The 19,391-nt window shown below is 32.6% G+C and overlaps 1 protein-coding gene across 2 annotated transcripts in view; it reads left to right on the top strand.

Moving 5' to 3' along the window:
• The window catches only part of LOC145277722 (sodium-coupled monocarboxylate transporter 2-like), a 248,743-nt gene that overhangs the window by 193,191 nt on the left and 36,161 nt on the right, over window positions 1-19,391 (top strand). For both annotated transcript variants that reach the window (XM_080129425.1, XM_080129424.1), the window contains 5 exons: window positions 1,102-1,231; window positions 12,993-13,081; window positions 13,777-13,892; window positions 14,441-14,508; window positions 16,612-16,698. In XM_080129425.1, the coding sequence (XP_079985551.1) occupies window positions 1,102-1,231; window positions 12,993-13,081; window positions 13,777-13,892; window positions 14,441-14,508; window positions 16,612-16,698 (490 nt within the window). The remainder of the gene's footprint in view (window positions 1-1,101; window positions 1,232-12,992; window positions 13,082-13,776; window positions 13,893-14,440; window positions 14,509-16,611; window positions 16,699-19,391) is intronic.

Genomic DNA, 19,391 nt, shown 5'->3' with positions numbered 1-19,391 from the left:
CAGAGGCGGAATATGGCGGAGACTGGCTGGCAAATCGTCAATCTTCAATTGTCGTGCACTATCATCGAATGGCAGACACGATCATCTATGTAGGTCATTGCTCTTTTAATTTGGCTACTATCATTCCATAGCATTGGTGAGCGCTGACGGGCGCTATCGAGTTTTACTGTTTTTGTGGAAGTTTTTGAATATTAGAAAATGAGGAACCATATTGAGTTTAGATGTATTTAGTATTACGCTTGTAATCTTCAGAACAAAACGCTTGAAATATGTATACAGGCTGCAATAATTGCTAGAAAAACAATGGAGCCATCATACAGATGGAAGTTGGAGAAGTAATGACGTTTATTTTAGTATTTCAGGCATGTTTTGTTTAAGATTAGATACGTAATACTACATAGATTTTAACTCGAAATTAATTCTTAATAATAACAAACAATATTTATTATCTGTACACAATTTTTCATCACATTAAGTTTAAGCCACTAAATTGTGATTTTTTTCTTACAATCCGTTGAGCCTGGTCAGTACCAGATGAGTGACCATTTGGGAATAGTAGGCGCTGTAAGTAGGAGGACGTCGACACCTCCCTGTAAGAACTGCAAAAACGTAACGTCGTTATCTCCCCTGATGGAGATATGCATGCAACTGTGACCGCTTGTGAATTTCATACTTCCATGACACTTCCGCCTTTGGAGGAAGCCGGTTCAACCCGCATAAGGTGAGTATTGCTTCAATGCATAAATAGCTAACAGGTTTTGCTTTATGGATAAGTACGCTTTGATAAAATTATCTTCGAGATAAAACTTTATCGAAAGGTAAAGTTTAGTGTAAAGCCCATTCAGGATCAACCTCCTATCGATGAGACGATTATCAAAGTGCCCCTTTATTACTGAACGACAATAAAACAAGGTCTCTTTTACATTTATAACTGAAACTTGATGTATATCTGAAGTATATAATAAAATTTATTTCTGCTTGATGTGGTTGAATTGCATAATAAATTGTAACTCATTTCAACGATTCAAAAAATAGAATTTTAAAAGGTCAATCTATAGCAAGGATTATTTAAAGTTTTTTTTTAATTTTTTTTAATTGCAGCGCCATCTGGTTGAATTTTCCGGGACTAGTTTTTATCTTGTTACTATGTGGATTAATTGGCATCCTTATGTACGCCTTCTACAGTTCGTGTGACCCCAAGATATTTTCCTTGATCACTGCGTCTGACCAGGTATGAATGAGTTTTCTATCAGAGTGGTGACAAACACCAGCATAAAAAAAACATAATAAATGTGTTGAGTTAGAAGTTAAACAAAATCCGATTCAGCAATATATATATATATATATATATATATATATATATATATATATATATATATGAGAGAGAGAGAACTTGAATGCCTACTAAACACTATCCTCGAGTATCTAAGATCTCTCTGTACAGGGGTTTGTCAGGACAACCTGGGATGAGGATACTTTTTCCTAGAAGTAAACCCTGACCAAATATTCAAAATCGCATAGTATTTCCAACCCAAATAAGATCTCCTTTCTATCGCTAAACTACATTAGCTTTTACGAGGAATGATGCACCTTCTCCAAGTGATGTTACCTCAAGTAATAACATGAAGCTGGATACTCTACTAGACTAGATATATTCTTGTCCTGGATTCCACTAAGACAAAGAGACCAGAAAAAAGTTATAATAAAACATATGAAAATGGTAACTTGGAAGGAGGAAATTAATGTTCTCAGTTTCTTTGCTAACTCAGTGTTTGAGAGATAAAGAACTTAAATAAAACATTCGAATATCTATGTATCTCATATAGAGTTCAAGAGTTAGTTCCAAGTAGAGCGCCCGCTCCTTGATTTCTGAGAACGTCGACTGAAGTAAAATAAAACAAATATGTATAGCTCTACCTACGTATTGAGCATTTTTGAAGTAAATACTTAAAGTTTACGCATAAATTGATACTTCCGTATATTCATTTTATGTGAATCAATTAAGTAGTCATATATATATATATATATATATATATATATATATATATATATATATATATATATATATATATATATATATAGTCTTTGAAGTTTTTAACATTTGAAACCATACAAAAAGTTACTTTTTATCATTCGTTAAAAAAAAAAAAAATCTAGTCAGTAAGTCATTTAATCACCTGCAATCACTGCATCAACTCTCTCGAATTTACTATAATACCAATTTTATTTTTTTATTTTTCAAGGGATCATCAGTTGTTTACCATGAAACACTGCTTCGGGGATTAAATATATATATATATATATATATATATATATATATATATATATATATATATATATATATATACAGGCGGCAAAAGGAAAGTCCGCACTTGTAATTTTTTCAAAACTGCAAATTTAAGCTAAATTTAATCTAACTGCATAAACAAACTATACCTCATTTAATTGGCGTTTTATTCTTCTATAATTTTACCTGTTCATATTTAACTTTTAATTGAATTATTCTAGTGTTCACGTCAATTTTAAAAAATAACTTCAAATTTAGGAGCCAAAAAGAAAGTCCGCACAATGGAAAATTGTTATTTAAATGTAACATAAATACAACAGGAACACAATGGACACGTTAATGTTTTACTAAAATGTCTTTTATAAATTGACGTGAACACTAGAATTGCAATTTGAAGCTCTTTTGCAATTTGACAGCCTGCAATCTTTTGGAAATTGCAGCAATAATCCGGGGAATGGACATTCCACTTTACTTGAATTTTTCGTAATTCTTTCGTACCGTTTTCTCATTACGTTGCAGCCGATTTGTCGATTGGATGGACCAGAAAGGTGGAGATTAATGAGCTCCTGACGATCATTAAGAGAAAGTCGTGGCATATTGACTAAATATTACGTGGTATAACCTGAAACAACAACAATTACGATTAGAGGTGCTTTGTTGTTTGTTGGTGGATATTTTAAACTGATTTAGGGGCGATAATTTAAGCTGGTTTTAAGCGAATTTGTTGCCGCGGACTTTCTTTTTACCTACTCAATTTGAAGTTATTTTTTTTAAATTGACGTGAACACTAGAATATTTCAATTAAAAGTCAAATATGAACAGGTAAAATTATAGAGGAATAAAAGGCGAACCAAATGAGGTATAGGTTGTTTAAACAGCTACATTGAATTTAGCTTAAATTTGCAGTTTTTTAAAAAATTACAAGTGCGTACTTTTTTTTTTGCCGGCATCGTCTATTTCTCTGGAAATATACTTTATTCCCTCATAATATATACCAATCCTTATTTAAGAAGCTTAATGTAATTAAAGGGGAATATAATAAATGAATGACAAATTCCAAAGTTAATGATGTTGACCATCTTACAATTTATTCCTATGATTTAGTTAACATTTATAATTCTTGACTAGTGTTTCGTAGCATAAAATCAATCACTTAATTATTATATCAATCAATGAATCTATTTTGCCCTTAACTCATCAGAAGAAATGGCAGCAAACAATCAACCAAAAGGAAATAAAGTGCGTTTTGACATTATTAAAAATCCGAAAATTGGAAGAAAAGCTATAAATACCTTATAATATGTTTATAATACGCCATTTTGAATTTAGAAATTTCCGTTTAGTGGATTGATTGTTGCTATTTCTTCTGATGGGTTAAGGGCAAAATAGATTCATTGAGTGATATACTAATTGAGTGATTGATTTTGTGCTACGAAACAGATACTGTCAAGAATTGTAAATGTCAACTGAATTAATAAATTGTAAGATGATCAACATCGTGAAATGTGGAATACAGACTTTTGTCATTCATTCATCATATATATATATATATATATATATATATTCATCATACATATATATTATATATATATTATATATATATATTATTATATATATATATTATTATATATATATATTATATATATATTATATATATATTCATCATATACATATATTCATCATATATATATATATGTGTGTGTGTGTGTGTGTTAAAGATTCTCTTTTGCGTCCTTCTTTTTATTACTTATATTTTCTTCTTATTAAACGTTCCTGTTGCTATTCTCTTTTATGTTTTCTTTGTTACTATCTTTTTAAAGTCTGCGTATTCTTACATATATGTGTTCTTACTTATATGGGTGTGTCCTATTCTTACATAGTTTCTTGCCTTGAAGGGTCTCGACATGTATACGCAAATATATAATGTGTCCAGCCTTGTATATATAATATATATATATATATATATATATATATATATATATATATATATATATATATATATATATATATATATAATATATATAATGTGTCTTGCCTTGTCCAGCGGATGATATCTTTTTGTCGCTGGCTCCATCTCATGGGGAGTGGTACTTACTGCTGCGGATGCATCGATAACACGAGATGGATTGAAGCTTCAAGTTGTTTTATTAAAAAGGCAAGTCTATGTCTCGAACCCATGATTGTCGGAGGAGAGACCCTAATGCCACGTCTACTTCATCTGCAGCCCAAAACCAACTCTCAGCCCACAATTGTGGCCGCCAACCGGAAACCTACGACCACAATTCCCGTTATCCTTAATTTCCGGTGCATTCTATCTAGGTTGATACCTGTCAACCCTAACCTTCTGTGACCCCACTAAACTCGCTGAAGAGAATCGAAAATATACTTACATAACTATTTCTCCAACTACCTAGATAGCATTTAAGCTGGATTCCCAGTACTACATCTATATATAATGGAAACATTAAATTGCGACTGACAATTAGTAATAGAATCGTTCGTCTCAATGAAGATAATCTTATGCATTTATATATCTTGTATATAAGCTAATAAGTAGACCCAACAAAAGTGTTCACATGTAAGTGCTTAATATCCTTTCTAAAGCAAAATAAATATTTCATTCTTTTTCGATGGTTATTTATAACTATTTTAACTTGCGTCATGCTTTTAAAAATGTATTTTCAAATCAATGTTATCAAATATATATTTAATCATACCGATATTATATTTTTGGCTAGCCGGGGTAGGGCGCCTGGCCTTTCCTGTGTGTAAAATGCGCTCAAATATATTTTAATACATTCAGATTTCGTATTTATGATTGAAGAGCCAATTCTATATTGAATATTATATTGTACCTTATATATTGTATTGATTTCAAAAGTTAAAAAAAATGACTTGGCATCCATCAGATAGAATCGAAAGCAAAACCTTTAACGCTCTAGCTGTGTTTCCTACCGTTTCAGCTATCGACAGATAGATTATGAAAATTTTTTAATTAAACCATTTCAAGCTATCTTTGAATTTGTTCATGCGCAGGCGTCAGCAGTTTGCATTTAAACTTGCCGCCATATTTTTGTACGCATAACGCGTACATTCATACATTCAAACAAATATTTTACTCGTTATGACTCGTTTTTGTACGCCTTATTCATACATTCAAACAAATATTTTACTCGTTATGAACCAATATTTGTTTATTATTACTATTTCCTGTTAATTTCAGTGTTATATATAACTAGTAGTTTAAGTGTTGAACAGGTTATCGGTTTAATATTTACACATGGACAAACACACACATACATACATCTAGTGTCTTATTTATATAGAAGACTAGTGATATTATAGAGGATGGAAGAGGAACTAGTTTCTCATAGTTAGAAGTACTCTGCTTGTCACTCATGAATTATTAATATTTTAATCTATTAAAACGGCGTAGCGATCATTTCACGTATTTGTGTCTGGACTGATTGACGAACCTCTTCCTGTACAGTTTTCAATACATTTAACGAGAATGCGTATTTATGAACATTGATTTATTCCTAATTTTATTGTTCATGAAAATCAAACACAAAAGCGTGTATTATTTGTATGAAAATAGAAAAATAAATTTGGAATCAGTAAACGATTATTTATTTACTTTACTTACGTTTTAAAAACAATATACATATCGTTTATTACTTTAAGAAATATTTCATTACCAAAGAGGGAAGTAATGAAAATATGTATAAGATTATATATATATATATATATATATATATATATATATATATATATATATATATATGAGCAAACAGTTATATATATATATATATATATATATATATATATATATATATATATATATATATATATATATATATTATCCCGTTGATTACTGTACACGTAATAACCATTATCCCCGAATGGCTTCCGGGCCTTGATAAGTGGTGACTACCATGTAATATATATATATATATATATATATATATATAAATTGTTAATTTGATTTATATTTTTATTGTTTTCCCCCCTATTTTCTTTTCCGCTTTTTCCCTTCTCCCCTTTCTGTCTCTTACTTCCATTCTTTTGGGCTTCAATATCCATATGTAATCATGCGCACACACACAAAAAAAAAACGGACCAAGTAAGAATAAATACCCTGTAGCAGAAGACGAAGATTGGCGTACATTTCAAGTGACACCAGTTGTTCGACCTTGACATGTCCGTTGGTTGTTTGTAAACAGGTCAAACAGCAGACATGGTCGAACGTTCGCAAGCAAGATTTTCTAAAAAATTATTTACAAAACTTTTTAAGATTTAAAAGGAAAAAATATATATTTAAAAACATTTTTTTTTAATATTAAATGATTACAAAACTTTTAAGGATAAAAAACTTTTTTCTATTTACGCAAAACTTTTTATAATTTAAGTAACAAAGCAAACGTATTTAAACAAAATATATTTAAATAAATAAGTGTCTTTCTGAGTGCGTTTTTTTAAATATATTTACAGAACTTTTTAAAATATATTTACAGAACTTTTTTTTATAAAACTAACAACAATAATTATAATAACAATAAATAAATAAATAAATAAAAAGAATGGGCAAATTTGTAGTTTAGCGGCGTAAATTATTTGACAGACAAAAAAACTATTTATTTTTATATAAAACACATTATTAGACCCTAAGGCTGAAATAAAACCAAAAAAGTGTTCATTTTTATTATTTTTTAAACTTTTTTTTATTACACTAAATGTACGACAATCGAGGTCGCCATATTGTTTTTAAAATTTGGCCTTTCTAAAGGTTTGACAGATTGGCTTTTTAAAGCCAAATTTGGCCTTTTTTACGCTCTTTCGTGAACTATGTTTTAAACCGCCATATTTTTTGTCATGAAAAAGCGTAAAAAAGGCCAAATTTGGCCTTAAAAAGGCCAATCTGTCAAACTTTACAAAAGCCAAATCTTAAAAGCGATACAGCGGCTTCGAATATCGTACATAGAGTCTAATAAACAATGATAAAAAAATAATAAAAATGAATCTTTTTCTGGTTTTATATTTCAACCTTTATATCTAATAATGTGTCTTATATAAAAATAAATCGTTTTTATAAATTTTTGTTTGTCAAATAATTCACGCCGCTAAACTACACATCTACCAAAGAATGGGCTGTATTAATTAAAAAACATGAAAAAACCGATGTTATAACAGAGAATTTCGAATGCTAAAACTTACTTGTATTTAATTTGCTGTTGTGGAAAAGTAAGCAAATATCAAGTTTTTTTTTTAAATAAAAATAAAGTTATAAAGATTTGTATCTTGTGATACAACATTTCATCTTTATAAAAATACAAGTTATAAAGATATGTGAATAAAATATATTTTTTAAATCTTGATTATTTATACTTGTTGCTTATACTTATGATTTTATCATACAGAAAACTTGCTTTGGTCTAGAAGGATTTCCCCTTCACTGACCATCGATATATATCGGACTTTAAATAAATATTGAATTGTATTAAAAATACACACAGAACCCCCCCCCACACACACACACACAAAACAAAACAAAACAAAACTGTACATAAAAATCAATCTTGGTTACAAAAACCCGCAAAATATTCGCAAAAATCTGAACAAGTCAGTTATTTTATATTTGTTTCTACCATTAAAAAGTTTGGTTTAAATTATTTTATTTAAAATTGTTAAAAATATGTATTTTTTTTTATAGAGAGGAGAGATCAGCGTCCGAAATTCTCAATTATAATATCGGTTTTTAATGTTTTGTAATTAATATAGCGCATTCTTTTTGTTATTTATTTGTTTATTTATTTATTTTCACCATAGTTATAACAATTATTAGTTTTATTAAAAAGTTCTGTAAATATATTAAAAACGCACTCAGAAAGACACCCATTCATTTGAATATATTTTGTTTAAATAAATTCTTTTTGTTACTTACATTAAAAAGTTTTGTGTGAATAGAAAAAAAAATTTTTAATCCTTAAAAGTTTTGTAAATATTCAATATTAAAAAATGTTTTGCAAAAATATACTTTTTTCTTTAAAATTTTAAAAAGTTTTATAGATAAATTTAAAAAAATTTTGCTCGCGAAAATTCGACCATGTCTGCTATTTGACGTGTTTAAAAACAACCACCAACGGCAATGTCAAGGTCGAACAACCAGTGTCACTTGAAATGTACGCCAATCTTCGTCTTCTGCTACAGAGTATTTATTCTGTACTTGGTCAAAACAAAAAAAAAACATATCTTTCCTTTTTATTTTTATTTTAACTTGAACAATCTGACGATATGGACGGATAATTTTTACCCTTTCTATTGAAACAATTTGTAATGAATTAAGTAAATACATCTGTGGATGTAATAAAAAACGCACACACACACGTGCGCGCGATCGTTTCTGTAATATTTTATGAATAAATATTACCAATTATTTTGATATCTACACATGGATTTACGAACTTCTATTCAATGATAGTTACTGCCAGTCGGAAAATTCGAACCCATTTTCAAAGTTACCCTTTATTTCTTCAGCTGGTACCTTAACTCTAGACTGTAAGAAAGAGAAGCGAGAGAAATTAAGTAATTATGAATTCCTAATCATCGGACATAAACTGCAAACAGTCGGAGAGCATTTAACGGCAGGAAGCCAGAATGTTACAGTTGTGCTTAGGTTTATCGCTTATTCTCAATTCTCAAGAGGGCTCAACTTAAAGGGGCTTTTATAACGAAAATATTTTTTAAATAAATAATAACAATTATTTTTAAGGCCACAACACGTATTTCAAGCTTACGTTTTCTTCAGTGTATTATTGCCAGTCCAGAGATTCGAACCCAGTCACAAAGTCACCTTTAAATTTTAACCTGACAATTCTCTACGAACATAAAACGCGAAAGACTCTGCATAGCCTAATTGCCATATGATTTCATAACTTACTACCTAGCTCTATTCTCGTATTTAAAACTGATGAAGTAAATACTGAAAATTGATACATAAATTATAGCTTTTTATAAGCATTTAATGTGGATACATGAAATATATAGTGCCGGCAAAAAGAAAGTCCGCACTTGTAATTTTTTTTAAAAACTGCAAATTTAAGCTAAATTTAATGTAGCTGTTTAAACAACCTATACCTCATTTGATTCACCTTTTATTCCTCTATAATTTTACCTGTTTATATTTGACTTTTAATTGAAATATTTTAGTGCTCACGTGAATTAAAAAAATAACTTTAAATTGAGAAGGCAAGAAGAATGTCCGCAGCAACCAGCTTAAATTATCGCCCGTAAATCAGTTTAAAATATCCACCAACAAACAACAAAGCATCACTAATCGTAATTGTTGTTGTTCCAGGTTATACAACGTAACATTTAGTCCATATGCCACGGCTTTCTCTTAGTGATCGTCAGGAGCTCATTAATCTCCACCTTTCTGGTTTATCCAATCGAGAAATCTGCCGCAGATTGAAATGTGACGAGAAAACGATACGAAAGACTGCGCAAAAGCACCAAAACACCGGCAGTGTTCGTGATACTCCTAAATCTGGTCGTACTAGAGTTACTTCTAACAGGGAAGACAATGCTATCAAAATCCGCAGTCTAAGAAACAGATTTGGAACGGCTCCCCAAATCCAACAACAGAATCTTGTTAAAATCCAACAACACAATCTTGTTAAAAAGTGCTCTCTTTCTACTGTCAATAACAGATTAAAGGAATTTGATTTGTGAGTAAATGTTGTAAGACACAAGGCAAAAATTTCTGTAAAGAAAAGAAAGCGCCGTCTGGACTTCGTCAGATGCAATGAAGATCCTGACTCTTGCATCAATAGACTAGACAGTGATGGTAGGCAGTAGGTCTGTCGGAGGAAAGACGAAGAATTTAGTCCTAAGTGCTCAGTTTCAACGCTGCAACGTGGTGGAGGTTCAGTTTTGGCGTCGGGCATTATTAGTACCAATGGTCCAGGGCCTATAGTTCGCTTGCAAGGTCGAATTAATTCGTCCAAGTACATTAATATGTTGACTGAGCATTTTCTACCCTACTTTAGTCGGAATTTGGATGATAATCCCATCTTCATGCAGGATAATGCTCCCATTCTCACAGCTGGCAATGTAAAGAGATTCCTGGAAGAGCATGATATTCCGTGTTTGGATTGGCCTGCACAATCGCCAGACCTCAATCATATCGAAAACGTATGACATTACACCAAGCAACAGCTACGCAATGATGAAATTTCAAATTTGGAAGAGCTGTGGACAAAAATTAAAGAAAAGTGGGATGCCCTTTCTCCAGAGTGTTGCTGCAGTCTAATTCAAGGAATTCCCAAAAGATTGAAGGCTGTCAAATTGCAGAAGAGCTATGCTAATAAATATTAACAGGTTCATTGTGTTCCTGTTGTATTTGTATTGCATTAATGTCCTAAAGTTACATTTAAATAACAATTTTCCATTGTGCGGGGTTTCTTTTTACCTCCTCAATTTGAAGTTATTTTTTGAATTGACGTGAACACTAGAATATTTCAATTAAAAGTCAAATGTGAACAGTAAATATTATAGAGGAATAAAAGGCCAATCAAATTAAGTATTACTTGTTTAAACAGTTATATTAAATTTAGCTTAAATTTGCAGTTTTTGAAAGAATCACAAGTGCGGACTTTCTTTTTGTCGCATATTTATATATCTATTCAGATAAAGTAGTAAGACACATATGGCTCATTTATAAAATACTAGCAGTGAGACCCGACGTTGCCCGAGATTGAATGATGATCAAAATATGTTTCTTACTCTCCCATTTTTATTGTCATCGAAATCGGTGAAATCACCCATTTTTTTTTCAATCAAATCGATTGATTGCCTACTCTAGTTGAGGATCCATGGTGCACCGGGAGGAAGCTTTACTTGCCCTCTCGCAGTGACTTAGTCCACAATGCATTGTAGTCTACATTGCACTGTAGAAAACCTTCTGTTTATTTTATAAAATTATTTTTAAATATAATGGCTTGAATTAAAGTTTAAAATGAAAAAGTCAGGTAAACATAGTGCAATTGTGCTTTAAACAGAAACATTCATTTCGAACGCGTCCCTGTCATATCAAAGAAGACACTGTTGATTTTGTATGCCGGGCCATTCGGATTGTGTAGTAATCAAATTTCTCAAATGCACTTGAGATGTTAGACTGTGTAAAATGTTAACTTTGGTCAATATCGCCTGTTCCTTCTTTCATCGGATTATTCTGATTATCAATACTTATCGAAGACATTCCGACACAAAACATATCTAAGAACACTGCCAGGCACATGAAGTACATTAGTGTGAAGTTTCATAACAATCGTCCCAGCCGTTTTCAAATTCATAGGAAACGAACTCGTACACACACATACAGACACACAGGCAAATTCCTTTTATATAATAGTAAAGATGATTTAATATTTATATGTATAAATAACTATTAAGTTCCGTGTAATACCAAAGGAGATAATTCAGTATATATTCAAGCGAACCTAAGCAGCAACTGACTGAAATGTTACTATTGTTTGTAAACAAGACAAAAAGTTACTTCCAAGTTATTTTAAGCGTAAAGGTAGTATGTAGATAAGTAATAAAAAAGTATACCGCCATTTTTGATATCACAGCACATTAGCAAGGTGATAATGCTCAATGTTTCAAAGTTAAGACAATGGTGAATGTGGCGTTATATCATTGAAAATATGACGTAATTTCGGTAATAGAAAAGAATTAAATATGAAAAAAGAAGACCGCCCACTTTTTTGTGAGCTTTTTCAAGAGTGAAGAAAATAACTAAAAGAGACAAACAGATACACAGACACCGAATTTATAGTTTTAAAATCAAGTAACATGTTTACCTTCATCTATCTACTATTATAACACACATCACTTTGTTTATGTATAAGATCCTTCCTTATAGGTTCCAAAACGGCTGAGCTTACCTTTTGCAAATTTCACGCAAAGGAAATTTATATGTCTGGCAGTGTTCTTAGATATGTTTTGTACAGGAATTCATCCGATAAGTATCGAAAATCGAAAAATCGGACCCTAAAAATAGTCAACCGAGATAATTGTGAACGAATCAATCGAGATTCAATTCTCAGCAAATCATTTTTTTTTAAAGAAGAGGAAAAAAGACAGAACTATTTTCATCTGGCTCAGTGGTAGAGTATTCGACTACAGATCGAATAGTCCCCTGTTTAAGCCCGGATGTACTTCCCCATTTTATCTTAATTTTTCTTATTAATGAGTTCAATTTACGATAAATGAAGAGCCACCATTTAAAATCGCCGCAAATCATTTCTTCGTTTGCATAGTTCAAAACTAAACATTAATCAGAATAACATTTTCAGGGCATTCATCGTCAAACCCAAATATCAGCTGACGTGATATTGTAAACAAACGCAGACGGAATTTGATGAACGACGTAATCATTTATTTATTTATTTTTCATACTCTTGCGAATTAGTCTACTAGGCAAATAATTCCTCGTAATATATAATAATCAATAGAGGATTGATACTATAATTATACATACGCAATTGCATAGATTAAAATATCATACCTAAGCGTATTGTACAACCGGGCAACGCCGGGTGTCCTAAGTTAATAAACGCTTAAATAATGTTAAAGACAAAAACAAATGTTCATGTCTTAAGCAATGAATAAAACGCTTTTTTCCATCGTTTCCTTTCGTTTTTAGTTACTGCCATTATTTGTAATGGAAACATTAGGTAACATCCCTGGTGTACCTGGCCTGTTTTTATCAACAATGTTCAGTGGCACTTTAAGGTAAGTATAAAACGTATTTTCTCTTATGAAATCACGAAGGGTAAATTTTTTTTTTTTTTTACTTGTGCTTGTGAAGGTATTTACTTCAGTCGAGTAGAGCCGGCTTCTACACTGACGTGCACAACTCTCAAGTCATAACAGCGATACGATCATGAATAAGATGACAATGGATGGTTAATCACTCACAATTGTCGAATCACTCAGTCGCGACGTTATTCATTTACTGTCCGTTGACGTTAATATGACGATAGACATACCAGTCGAGGATTTGAACTCGACGTTCAGTCCGAAAGAAAATGGGTCATTTCGGTGGCCTTTTATCTGTCTGGCTGAAGTATTCTCCTGTGTAGCCCGCGGAGATGCACCCTTCCAGGCTTTTACCCCACCCCTTTTTGGAGTAGAGTTAATTGGCTGAGGAGCCCCGAGTATGGATTGTCGATTGGGCTGGCTTAAACTGCCTACCGACATGTTTGTGTTAGCCAGTGATTCAGAGAGAAATAAGGTTGTTTAAAACATTAATACTGTTGGGGGGGGGGGGCTTCATAAACGGTGACTTTTCTTTTTCTTATATATTTATCTAATCTACATGGAGCCCAACGGGTCACATATTTTCTATATAGTTAAAAAAAAAAAAAAAAAAAAACTTATACTGATTTCTTCTGTCTTGTTCTTGGTTTTCTTTTTTCTACTTCTAGCTCTGTGGCAACCGGTCTCAATTCTATGTCGGCTGTGGTTCTGCACGATTTCCTGCGGCCCATCTTCCTAACAAACCTTTCCGAGGAGAATTCGACGCGACTCTTGAGATTTCTGGGTAAGCAGACTTCTTCAGGATTACATGTGCACTTCTTATCAACCCAAACATTTATTTATCTTTTTTTTTATTATTATTTTTACAGTTATACTTTCGACATCTTAAAATGTCTTCTTCAGAGTAAGACTTGTTTATTTTCTGTAGTTTTTTTTGTTTTCTTTTGTTTATTTTGTTGGTAATAATCTCGAGGTGGGGAGGGGGGAATCTCCTGTTGAGATAGAAAATGTCCGGCGAAGTGTAAGTGAATTCTAGGCTATGTGTTGTGCTCGGTGGCACAGGTTAGGATGAAAAAAAGTCTCCACGTCTTAACAAGCATCATACATGGGAACAGACTTCTCGCTGCTCAACTCCCCACTTAGAATGTTCCTGTAGGTATCGTCTTTAATTCACAGTAGTCACTTCCGCCTTTGTGGCAATTTAGCTTGTTTGGGGTGATTATGGATTAGAAAAAAAATAGATATATGGTATATAATTTTATGATTTTGAGCCACACATAAAACATTTTAAAAAATCTGTTTGTTTAAATAACACGTTCTTATTTCTTCTAGTCTTGGGACTTGGTCTGTTGTCCCTGCTTGCTGCCTACGGAGCAACACGGATGAGCGGAATGCTACACGTAAGTACTTAATAGTATAGTTAACTAGAATGCTTATTCATGGATATACTACCCATACGATTAATATTAGTTTACTGTATTATATGTGTTTATATATCATTAAGCAGACTAAAACCGAATTAGTCTTGTTTTTAACTAGCAGACCGCCCGGCATTGCCCGGTCGTAAAATATGCTTAAATATGATATTTTGATTAATGCAAATTTCGCATTTATTATTATACTAGCCTGGGTGCCCGGCGTTACCCGGGTGTTTGGAGGTGTGTGTTGAGCAAAAAAAAAAAAAAGTGTTAGTAGGCTGGCAGTCTCGAACCAGTAGCGTGAAGGAGGAAAAGAACGTGAAAAAAAAATAACGTGACGTCTTTGCCGTTGCGCCCATCGCCGAACCGGAACTGGCGAAGGTTTAAATTAAGGTTAATCAATCGAAAACATGGGATGACTTTCGAAAATATTGGCCAAAAAAGCGACCCCTCCTTGTAGAAAAGTGCCCAGTCAAGGGCGAGGAAATAAATATTTTTAGCCATTTTTTCGATATTTGTCGTCCGAACCGTGGAGCTTCAAAGCGATACCGATCTCGTGAAAATCCGTCGCTTCTGTCAAAAGTTTAAGGCATACGTACAACATACATACATACATACATACATACATACATACATTTAAACAGACAAGTGAAGTTTATATTATAGATTATATTACAGTAATACAGTAATGATTTAAAAAGTGTATATTATAGATTATATTACAGTAGTACAGTAATGATTTAAAAAGTAAAAAAGAAAAAAAAAACATGACTCGTGCAAAACCACCGAGAACTGAAACAAAAACGTTTAGTTTACGATTTACTTTTTCCTTTGGCATTAATGCTTGAGCTATGAAAACATGCTTGCTGCAAGGCTAAAAATTAAAACATGCACTAATAACTATTACATCACGCATGCATATTCGTAATACTGTCGTTCGACCATTAACAGGCAAATTCTTTAATTGTCAAACTTTTGGACTGTTTTCCCCGGCTAAACTCCAATATAAAGTTTTGCACTGGTTCGAATACCCTATATACTAAGTTTCATGTCTGTAGACCAAAAACTGACAGAGGAATTTGGTAGGCAAAAATTTTTAAACAAATATATACACGCATACATAAATATATATAGAAAGGGGTTTGTGTTTGCTATAACCTTTTTACGCAAATATTATGCAAGTATAAATCATGTAGAATATTTGCATGGATATAATTACACGTAATAGTAAAGATGATCATCCTATAAGAAAACTGAAAAGACTGATAGGGAATTAATTAAAATGAATGTTTAAAAGAATATACAGATTAGCTCGATCTTTTGCAGATGAAAAGTTATTTTCTTTTTAAAGCAATAGAAAAAAGGGGGGTTTAATATGAATATGATAGTCTCTATATTAAGACGATAGCATGTGTGCGTTATTTTGTGTGTCACGCTTACATCTTTTTTCTTCAGAGCGACTGCTTTTTAATTGTTATGGCCTTCCATTTCGTGTAATAAATAATTTCACCAAGAATTCTTCATAAGTTTTGGTTTCGGTTTCGAGTATAGCTGACAGAACTCAAGTAAGTCGTAAGCTAAACGTTTTGCTTTCGATTCTCAGTGGTGGCACACGAGTCATTTTTTTTTTTTAACCTTATACCATTACTTTGTATTGGGTCCAATATAATATAATAATAAATACGAAATCTGCATTAATCAAAATATAACATTTAAGCGTATTTTACGAAATATTAGGAGAAAGCAGGTAAGTAGTAGAAAGTTAATATATATATATATATATATATATATATATATATATATATATATATATATATATATATATATATATATTACCTTACAACATCAAAAGCTACACAGAAAACAATAACGGCGTTTTCGTAAAGCAATGGTTGTTGGGAGGGCAGTGAGAGAAGTGTACAAAGTCGTAGCGGTCCTTTAGTACTCCTTCTAGAAACCAAACCTCGATCTCGTCTGAATCGGTAAAGATTTGTATCCTGTAAATTCTCTCCGTCCATCTACCATCAAAATTTCGTTTCTTGTTAGATTTGCTGATAATGTTTCTTTATGCTGTTGTTTTTTCAGACGTCTCTGGCAATGTATGGAATACTCAGCGCCCCGATGCTAGGTGTTTACACCCTGGGAATGATAGTGCCCTGGGCGAACACCTGGGTAAGTCTAACCTCATTAATTTCACCATTAGAATGCCGCATGATAATTTATCGTGCGTACTGAGCGGTTGATTACGATCAGACACTCAGACGTCGTTCTCGGCGGGATGGACTTTCAAGAGAGAGAGAGAGAGAGAGAGAAAGAGAGAGAGAGAGAGAGAGAGAGAGAGGGAGAGAGAGAAAGATGGCGTAGATATTTATAAAGTTAGGAAGAGATACAAGTAGAGAGAAAGCTGAATGGGAAGAGAGAAGTGGAGGTGGAAAGAGAGAGCGAGAAAGGAAAATGGGGTAGACATTTCGAAAGTCAAAAAAAGATAGATACAGAGAGAAAGTTGAAGAAGAGAGAGAGAGAGGTGAAGAGAGAGAGAGAGAAAGAGAGAGAAAAAGAGAGAGAGAGCAATAGGCTTAAGAATTAGAAAGTTAATAAGATACAGAAGTTGAAGAGGGGATATATATATATATATATATATATATATATATATATATATATATATATATAGAGAGAGAGAGAGAGAGAGAGAGAGAGAGAGGGGAGAGATGAGGTAGAGATATAGAAAGTTAGAAATAGATTGAAGTAAGGAGAAAGTTGAAGAAGAAAGAGAGAAAGAGAGAGAAAGAGAGGGAAAAAGATAGTATATGCAAGTTTCTTCCACGTATGTTAACTCATTTTACAGGGTGGGACGATAAAATTGTTTCCCTAAAAAAGACGACATGATTCAATTTCCGTTTGATGAAAACCGGTTTTCTTCTTTTTTGTTGCAAACCATCTACTAGTTGGCCAGTTGTGTACAAATCCTAAGAGCGATAGGAGCCTTCTACCATGTCTGACAGTGACACAATGTTCAACGAGCGAGATCAGAGATGCGCCGCTGTACAGCTCATGCTCTCTACTGATCCAAGTTATGACAACAGGACCATTGCCAACACCCTCAAAATGAATCGCTGGATAGTCACGAACAACAAGAACGTTTAAGGTCTTTAGAGTGGTTTCAAGTGAGGGACACATTATGCCATCTCACATCTTCGAAGTCGGTTTGAAAGTGTACCTGGATGTGCTGAAGAGTGTGGTGATCATCTGGTGCAATTAGGTGTCCGCTGACAGATCCTGAGTGTGCCAGCAGGACCCGGCGTCGGCCCACAAATCAAAAGAGACCCAGCTTTTGCTTCAGAAAGAGTCCTACGACCTTGTACTCTTCTCTCACTGGGCTCCCTCCTCTCCCTACCTGAACCCACTGAACTATACCATGTTGTCATACGTTGAGAACATCACCAACATGATGTCCCAAAACACCAAAGCCAGTCTGATCGCAGCCATTCGCCGAGCTCAAGCCGGCGTTTGTGAAAAACCCGTATCGAGGCGGTGATTGAAGCTGAAGGCGGCTACATTAAAAAGATAATCAAATTACCTGAATTGATTTTTTCAATAAAAATGTTAAAATAAAGCTGTAGTGGTTTTTCTTTAGGGCGTCAATTTTATCGTTCCACCCTGTACATAGTCGCATATATGTTTATGCAATAATATTGAGAGTGTGAGAAAGAACGAGGGAAATAATGGGTATTTACTTCCTTCTTAACGCAGAGAAAGATGTAGCAGAAAAGCCTTTGAAAAACATGTTCGTCACGTGTCGTCGAATGATCCAGCATCGTGCAAAGTATTTTGAAGTAAAGAAGAATTTAGAAACAGTTTCAGCAATGTAAAAAAATATCAAAATCTGCAAAAAAAAAGAAAAAAGTATTTGATCGATTGATATGTTATTAGTTGTATTTTTATTTAATTTTCGATTGCTGACTTGTCAAACATACGACATTGAATCTTAACATCAATGAAGAATGACAGCCATCTTGAATATTCAGTTTCAAAAGTTTGTGTAAAAACATAAGAAAGCAAAACACCTGAAAACAGTCCAATAATGTAAAAGGGGACCCAGATTAATTCAGTATTACATTTTCTTGCCTTTGGTAACAGTTATTTGTTGGTTATTTGTTTTCGTTTTTTCACCCATTTTTCTATTAATTATTCTAGTTACTTTACGTGTAAGGAAAGAGAGAGAAAGTAAGCGAGAGATCGAGAGACAAAGGGCGTATAGGTAGAATGAAGAAGTGTGAAGAGGAGGGAGAGGGGAAAAGTAAAAGTGTATGGGTGGAGGAAAAGAGAAAGAAAGCATACATAATTAGAAATGGTGAGATGAGACGAGAGAGAGAGAAAGATATATATATATATATATATATATATATATATATATATATATATATATATATATATAAGAAGAGAACGAGCGAGAAAGAAGCGAATGTCTGATTGATTTATTTTCACGTGATCTTATATTTTCTATTCTTATTTTCTACCTAATGTTAAAGAGTTCTTTTATTTGTATTTTCTTTATTTGATTAGACTCCATGCATTTTTTTTAACTTGACCGAGAAGATAACCATGGTGAGTCGAAAGCTCGAGAAATAAACAAAAATAAAGTTCCAGATAACGTAAAATTAATAAATGAAACTCCATGAATTTGAAGATATAAAAAACTTGAAGGATAAAATCTTTTTTCCAAAATTGCTGAATTCGACATTGAATAACCTGAAAAGGATTGATATGCCGTAAAACAAAACGACTAAACCAAACTCCATGATGAAATATTTGAGCATATAAAGCGATTGAAGCATAACAACCATTTCCAGAAGCATTGGATTCGG

The sequence above is a fragment of the Euprymna scolopes genome, chromosome 6, assembly GCF_053919585.1.
Source record: "Euprymna scolopes isolate OS-2025 chromosome 6, ASM5391958v1, whole genome shotgun sequence".
Taxonomy (NCBI): Eukaryota; Metazoa; Mollusca; class Cephalopoda; order Sepiida; family Sepiolidae; genus Euprymna; species Euprymna scolopes.
The sequence above is the reverse complement of the archived record's forward strand: the minus strand, read 5'-3'. Positions and strand labels throughout refer to the sequence as shown.